Genomic DNA, 7660 nt, shown 5'->3' on the forward strand with positions numbered 1-7660 from the left:
AGCTGCTGCCAACATACTGTCTCAAATCTCTAGCCACTTTGATAATAAATGTAATAAATGTATCATTAGTCACTTTAAACAATGCCACTTTATATAATGTTTACATACCCTACATTACTCATCTCATATGTATATACGGTACTCTATACAATCTACTGCATCTTGCCTATGCCGTTCGGCCATCGCTCCTCCATATAATTATATGTACATATTCTTATTTATTCCGTTACACGCATATAAGGTAGTTGTTGTGAAATTGTTAGATTACTTGTTAGATATTACCGCATGGTCGGAACTAGAAGCACAAGCATTTTGCTACACTCGCATTAACATCTGCTAACCATGTGTATGTGACAAATAAATGCATCAGTGGATGCATTACAAAGAAAGGATCATTTCTAGGCAGTGTTAAATTATGTTCATACTGTCTCAGAGATAAATCTACCCCAACCCTCATTTGAACAGAAAACCTAACAGTTATTGTTGAGGGGCGAGCGCTGTCCCCAAACTGTCGACAAGAGGGATTTGGGGAAATTGAACAATGAACCGCTGGCATCCCCTTAGTGACAAGACATCCAGTGTGTAATAAACAAACATCCTTCTACACAACAATGGCAGCACACTGTAGTGAACAGTATAGTTAATGGACATACAAGGACACTTTGTTTTCACTTAGTTTTTTTTTTAATGAAAGATGGAGGGAGTTTCTAAAGGTATGGATAAAAGATAAACAACATACAACATCTTCAATAACATAATCAAGAGACACGGTATTAGGAGAGTCGACTAGAGAAGTGTAATGAGAGCCTTGCCTGAAATGACAAAGCTTGGATGTTGGCATCCTATCCATGCCAGCATAGACCAATATGCTACACAACAACATACACAAGAAGAACGGTTTCTTGCCTTTAATGGTTTTCATGCAATGGTCCCTTAAGAACGGATGTAAAGGAAGAAAGTGAACAGAATCTCAGACATTCTGATAGTGAGTTGCTTATACAGTGCCTTGCGAAAGTATTCGGCCCCCTTGAACTTTGCGACCTTATGCCACATTTCAGGCTTCAAACATAAAGATATAAAACTGTATTTTTTTGTGAAGAATCAACAACAAGTGGGACACAATCATGAAGTGGAACGACATTTATTGGATATTTCAAACTTTTTTAACAAATCAAAAACTGAAAAATTGGGCGTGCAAAATTATTCAGCCCCTTTACTTTCAGTGCAGCAAACTCTCTCCAGAAGTTCAGTGAAGATCTCTGAATGATCCAATGTTGACCTAAATGACTAATGATGATAAATACAATCCACCTGTGTGTAATCAAGTCTCCGTATAAATGCACCTGCACTGTGATAGTCTCAGAGGTCCGTTAAAAGCGCAGAGAGCATCATGAAGAACAAGGAACACACCAGGCAGGTCCGAGATACTATTGTGAAGAAGTTTAAAGCCGGATTTGGATACAAAAAGATTTCCCAAGCTTTAAACATCCCAAGGAGCACTGTGCAAGCGATAATATTGAAATGGAAGGAGTATCAGACCACTGCAAATCTACCAATACCTGGCCGTCCCTCTAAACTTTCAGCTCATACAAGGAGAAGACTGATCAGAGATGCAGCCAAGAGGCCCATGATCACTCTGGATGAACTGCAGAGATCTACAGCTGAGGTGGGAGACTCTGTCCATAGGACAACAATCAGTCGTATATTGCACAAATCTGGCCTTTATGGAAGAGTGGCAAGAAGAAAGCCATTTCTTAAAGATATCCATAAAAAGTGTTGTTTAAAGTTTGCCACAAGCCACCTGGGAGACACACCAAACATGTGGAAGAAGGTGCTCTGGTCAGATGAAACCAAAATTGAACTTTTTGGCAACAATGCAAAACGTTATGTTTGGCGTAAAAGCAACACAGCTGAACACACCATCCCCACTGTCAAACATGGTGGTGGCAGCATCATGGTTTGGGCCTGCTTTTCTTCAGCAGGGACAGGGAAGATGGTTAAAATTGATGGGAAGATGGATGGAGCCAAATACAGGACCATTCTGGAAGAAAACCTGATGGAGTCTGCAAAAGACCTGAGACTGGGACGGAGATTTGTCTTCCAACAAGACAATGATCCTAAACATAAAGCAAAATCTACAATGGAATGGTTCAAAAATAAACATATCCAGGTGTTAGAATGGCCAAGTCGAAGTCCAGACCTGAATCCAATCGAGAATCTGTGGAAAGAACTGAAAACTGCTGTTCACAAATGCTCTCCATCCAACCTCACTGAGCTCGAGCTGTTTTGCAAGGAGGAATGGGAAAAAATTTCAGTCTCTCGATGTGCAAAACTGATAGAGACATACCCCAAGCGACTTACAGCTGTAATCGCAGCAAAAGGTGGCGCTACAAAGTATTAACTTAAGGGGGCTGAATAATTTTGCACGCCCAATTTTTCAGTTTTTGATTTGTTAAAAGTTTGAAATATCCAATAAATGTCGTTCCACTTCATGATTGTGTCCCACTTGTTGTTGATTCTTCACAAAAAAAATACAGTTTTATATCTTTATGTTTGAAGCCTGAAATGTGGCAAAAGGTCGCAAAGTTCAAGGGGGCCGAATACTTTCGCAAGGCACTGTAGTTTACAAACCTATAGCATTCATTCAAAAAATGTAATGTTGCTTACACTAGCCTTTAGCTTTCAGAGCCTCTCAATTATTTTCATATATTTAATGTTCTATTCATTACCAATTCAAATAAGATGGAGACGGTATACCTCAATGAATATCCATCGAAGTTGGTCAAAATCTTCCAATAACACTAATAGAGAAGTATGACATCCCAAAATGTAGGATAGTCCCTATCATCTACACCACATTGAAACATTTGTACTAGTGTAGAAATATGTGGCTACTTCACCTGCGTAATCCTTGTTTAGAGTACACACACGAAAGCAGAGGTCTTCAGGCTCAGTTGGGTCAAACTGCCCCCTCCTTCAGCTATATTAGGAAATGTTTTGGGCAAGGAATGTTAAAAAGATAGTTCACTCCAAAATCAAAGTTATGCGGATGTGTTTTCAGATCTGAAAAGTGGTCTAATATCAAGAAGAGATTCATGAGACGGTCCCTAACAGATAAAGGCTTCTATTTTAAATGAATAGGAAATACTTGAGTTTGAGGCTGATTGTTGGATCTTGACAGCAGATGTTGTGGGACGTGTACTCATCTTGACATTAGACCACTTTTTAAGTCTGAAAACCTCAGGCAAACTTCGATTTGAGAGTGAACTGCCTCTTGACATGTTCATTGATTGATAATACATGAACATGAATATTGCAATATAATGCCAGCAAAACAACTCCAGTTTCTTTGGAATGGGAGCGAACAATAAATTCTCATAGTAGTTACAGTTGGATTTTTCTGCTGTAGAAGTGTTCGTGATACATGCTACAGTACATGTCAGTACAAATGTAAAAATATATTTTATTGCCACATACACCGGATAAGTGCAGTGAAATGTGTTGTTTTACAGGGTCAGCCATAGTAGTATGGTGCCTATGGAGAAAATTAGGGATAAGTGCCTTGCTCAAGGGTACATCGACCGGTTCTTTTGGGTATTTCGAACCAGTGATCTTTCAGTTACTAGCCCAACACTCTAACCGTCCTGCTGATAACCACCAAGCATTCAGGGACAAATCGCTCTGGGGAGAAGTTTCCTCTAGGTACAGTTCTAGGATCAGCTTCCCCTCCTCCAATCTTAACATTAACCATTAGTGGGGGTAAATTCAAAACTGACCCAAGATCAGTGTCTAGCGGCAACTTCACCCTATACCGGGGCAAATGACTGGTCCTACTTAATCAGTTTTTCTGGCTAGTCTCTCGAGGGGTGCAGTTGCGTACGCGGGAACAGGTGGCCAAGCGGTTGCCCTCCCAGTAGCCAGCGTCACCTGAGTCGTGACAGCGGCACTTGGTGCAGGAGTCCACCCACAGTGGTTCATGTCCTGGAATCACCTGGCTCCGGGTTGAATCCACATAGCAGTTGGGCCCTGGGGAATCACACACAATCATTTCTGTTAACTTGCTATATGGTTGTGATATTTTCCAATGCATTTCTCTTTCTATGAGGATAAACGGTCACCTCTACCATAAAGAGGAGAGGGTAGTTTTATGATCAGTTGAATTTCAGACAATAAATATTGATTACCTCCGAAGTACTGTGTTTGAAAAAACACTATACTCCTAATTATGCGGTCATAGACCACCTAAACTCAAACAATGAATGCATCTTCATTTGGCTATTTTCCAACTCGATAAACTTCCCTTTAAAAGCTAATGAGTGTCTCAGCAGAACGGGAGAGAGAGAATCAGTCATTGATAATGGTGCGTGAAGCGGATTACTTCATGCATATATTGCTAATTCTGCCCCCCACTACCTCTACTTTCATTTGTTTGGATAAATGATCACCTTCATGTATTGTTGCTTGTGGTGCTGACAACAGTAATGTGACAAAACTAACGGCATGCATCACTCTAAGGGGTAAATTATGAAGAGAATAGACAATGTGAGGAGTCAGAACATCATCTTCCCTGTCTCTAGCCCTCTCTCATCTCCCTTTGGCTCGAATAGAATGGAACAAAATACTTCTCAGGATTTTCCCCAGGTTTTTTAACAAGGTGGTTCTGCTGAGTATGGCGGGGGGTTCTATGTCATAAACATCCATGAGATGTATACAGGTCAGTTTACTTACCCTCTGGGCACTCTGGGCAGCACTTCCCTTTGGTGTAGATAGGGTTGATGCAGGGCGGGGGAGCGCAGTCTGCCACCAGGCAGCGGGCGATGCCATCACTGTCACAGGTACACTGCTCGCACTCGTTGGGCTGCCAATCACACAGAACAAAACACAGGCTGTCAGAGACAGAGGCTTCATCCCAAATGGCACCCTATTCCCTTTATAGTGCACTACTTTTGACCAGAGCCCAAAGGGGAATGTTGTGACATTTGGGATGCAACCACATACAGTACATTGGCCTCCTAGTGTTCTTTAGACTGCCACTGGCAGATATCACTGTTAAACATGAGCAGTTGGACAGAAAAAAAGTGCTCATTCAAAGAGAAAGGGCAATCGATTGATTCTACAACGATAAGATTGACTTATGCAGGTGCTTTCAGTTTAACTGTGACAAATGTAACTGTGACAGCATGTTGATTTTCCTGAGCTATAAGCATTAGTGCAGATGCTAGCCTTTAGCCCATTTCAAGATATATCTGAAAAAGAGAAGTCTGACATATAACCATAATGCCATGTTTAAGGTGTGCTTATATATGTGTAGTATATGCTTTATGGTATACAGTTCATTTAAACTATTGCCAGATGTTTTCCCCTGTCATGGTATTGGATGTTTATCAGCATATCTGAGGTTCAGATACAGAGGGTGGGTTAAATGAAGTGGAAGAAAACTCTATCAGGCCCTGGGCTAAATGTCTCTGAGCTCGTCCAGTACTGTGTCAGAGGCCTATATAATAACTTCATCAAGAGGATAATGAGCCACAAGTCAATCTCTCTGTGTGGCTTTCTGTTGCCAGAGTTGTTTCATATTTTAATTCATTGACTTAGGGGGTCTTAAAATACTGCTTAGCTTGGTTGGCTTTGGTCTCCACTATCCATTGAATCAAATGAAACAAATCAGAGGGCTGAGTTTATTCTTCAAGGGGGTTGAACTGTGGCTAATGACTCTGCTGACTACATGAACAGACAACAAAGCGGTGCGTAATCACAAGCACAGCAACATAATCAGAAACAAGAAACACAGATGTAAATTAGAGGAAGAAAACAAACAGCAAACATAACTGAAAAACTCATTCTAATAGTACGGTTGAGAACCAAGAAGGAAAGTATTTACAAATATTTACAATGAGCTTCCAGAAGAACCTCAATATCAAAAGAGGGATTTGTATCTATATCTGTTCTCTCAATTTACATATGCACGGTCACACTTGACTAGACTTGCTGTAAGTGTAGCATTCAAAAGTATCATACTGCCTCCATGTGGCAGGATCTTCACCAGTTACAATCCCTGTCAGTAAAAGCTTCAGCTGCTACTGTGTCAAACGAGTCTATATACAGGGAGTACCGGTACCCGTTATATATAACTTCGTTATTATTTTATTGTGTTATTTTTATTTATGTTTTACTTTAGTTTATTAGTAAATATTTTTCTTAACTCTATTTCTTGAACTGCATTGTTGGTTAAGGGCTTGTAAGTAAGCACTTCACGGTAAAGTATTCACCGAGTGTATTCGACGAATGTAACAAATAACATTTGATTTGAAACTTGAAAGAACAAGATTTCATAGCAGTTAGTAGTTCAACAACAAACCACAGGTTGGCGCAATTTAGCCATATTCGAAAATTGATCTGCATACAGTGCCAGAAACAGTCCGACGCCCAGAGATGTTTCCGAAAAGAAAGAAAATTAAATGTGCTGCTTGTCAGTTATTCTGAGTCATAAGACGCTTATGCAGTGATATATTAACAGACATGTTAACAGTAAATCAAATACGTTACTTTTGAAAAAAATATATCCAAAATTGCTGATGCGTAATTGCGCACAGAGAGACTTTGGAGAGACGATTTCAGGAGGTAGCACAACGCTTATTATAGTAAGAGGAAAATCAATATTCGTCAACTCAATAGACATTTGAGAAGTAAATTACATCACATACATATTATGTTTATTCATTCCAGGTAAAGTTGATCATATGTGCCAAGTAGGGGATAATGCTTGCTGTAGCCTACCTGGAAGTTTTGTCCCAGTTCGTACACCACTCCCCGGTACTCGCAGCCTATTTTCTCACATCTTGGACAGCAGTCAGTGGGATAGTGGCTGACATGGATGCAAGCGGCCGGCAAAGAGGTACACTCCGTCCGTGCACAAGACGACCCCTCTGTGGTGCATTCACACTGCGTGCAGTGGTCCGATTCTAGAAAGTACCATTCTCCCACATAGTAGACGCTGCCGTTCGCATCACAGGTGTTCTCATGTCCAGCCACAGAGAAAGACAGACCGAACTGGACACAGAACAGTAGAGACAACGCGGAATGCATAACCCCCATCGAATAGTGCTGATTTGAAACCATTTTTATGACCAAAAAAATATCCAAAACAAGACGAAAGAGATTGTGTTTGTTCCAGTGTCCAGGACTTTAAAAAAATACAAAATGTGCTTTATTGTTTATGGTCATTTAGCAGTTTCTGCCACATTGTTGAAGAATATAAAATACTCATAACATTTTCAGAGGTGCATCTAGCCTACAATTGAGGCTATATTCTCGATTGCCCAGCCTTTTTCGCACAGATCCGAAGCTGAAACTTGCAAAGAGAGGGAAAGTTATTACGCCTCTACGGGGGTTATGTTTCAATATACACGTGACTACCCAGTTTAGTGCTTCGACTCTGGTCCGTCCCCCAGTAAATTGCCTGTGAGCTATAACCTCCTACTCACTATAGTCAAAATTATGAGAAGGGGTTTTCCCCTATATAAATAACTACGGCAACGGATATTCGTTAGCTAGACACAATATTTTAACTGCCTTTGAGATAAGATTAACTAACAGTGCTCTCTTTTTGTTATCGTTCCTTTGTATGAAATAAGATATTAATGTGTGGTTATTATAGAAA

The 7660-nt window shown here is 40.4% G+C and overlaps 1 protein-coding gene across 3 annotated transcripts; it reads right to left on the reverse strand.

Moving 5' to 3' along the window:
• Nucleotides 1–658: 658 nt before the first annotated feature.
• Nucleotides 659–7381, reverse strand: LOC139377328 (von Willebrand factor C domain-containing protein 2-like). Of its 3 annotated transcripts, none has more exons than XR_011627996.1 (4): nucleotides 6778–7381; nucleotides 4729–4858; nucleotides 3562–4026; nucleotides 659–1005 (listed from the first exon to the last, which is right to left on the reverse strand). XR_011627996.1 is itself a non-coding variant. In XM_071120348.1 (3 exons), exons 1-3 carry the CDS (start codon nucleotides 7117–7119, stop codon nucleotides 3839–3841), a joined length of 660 nt encoding a protein of 219 aa, XP_070976449.1. In that variant the 5' UTR covers nucleotides 7120–7366; the 3' UTR covers nucleotides 2636–3838. The 3 variants fall into 3 exon arrangements, 1 of the variants encoding a protein (XP_070976449.1); XR_011627995.1 differs by having other exon boundaries at nucleotides 659–1026; nucleotides 3583–4026; nucleotides 6778–7336; XM_071120348.1 differs by lacking the exon at nucleotides 659–1005 and having other exon boundaries at nucleotides 2636–4026; nucleotides 6778–7366.
• Between the last annotated feature and the right edge of the window lie 279 nt (nucleotides 7382–7660).

Source organism: Oncorhynchus clarkii, chromosome 20 (assembly GCF_045791955.1).
Source record: "Oncorhynchus clarkii lewisi isolate Uvic-CL-2024 chromosome 20, UVic_Ocla_1.0, whole genome shotgun sequence".
In the NCBI taxonomy this organism is placed as follows: domain Eukaryota; kingdom Metazoa; phylum Chordata; class Actinopteri; order Salmoniformes; family Salmonidae; genus Oncorhynchus; species Oncorhynchus clarkii.

Excerpts from the sequence above, each read along its gene's own strand:
- LOC139377328 (XM_071120348.1), bottom strand. The coding sequence starts at position 7,119 with ATGGTTTCAAATCAGCACTATTCGATGGGGGTTATGCATTCCGCGTTG. Across the intron at positions 4,859-6,777 it reads AACTGGGACAAAACTTCCAG|CCCAACGAGTGCGAGCAGTG; the intron begins GTAGGCTACAGC and ends TGTGATTGGCAG. Across the intron at positions 4,027-4,728 it reads CTGCCCAGAGTGCCCAGAGG|GGCCCAACTGCTATGTGGAT; the intron begins GTAAGTAAACTG and ends GTGATTCCCCAG.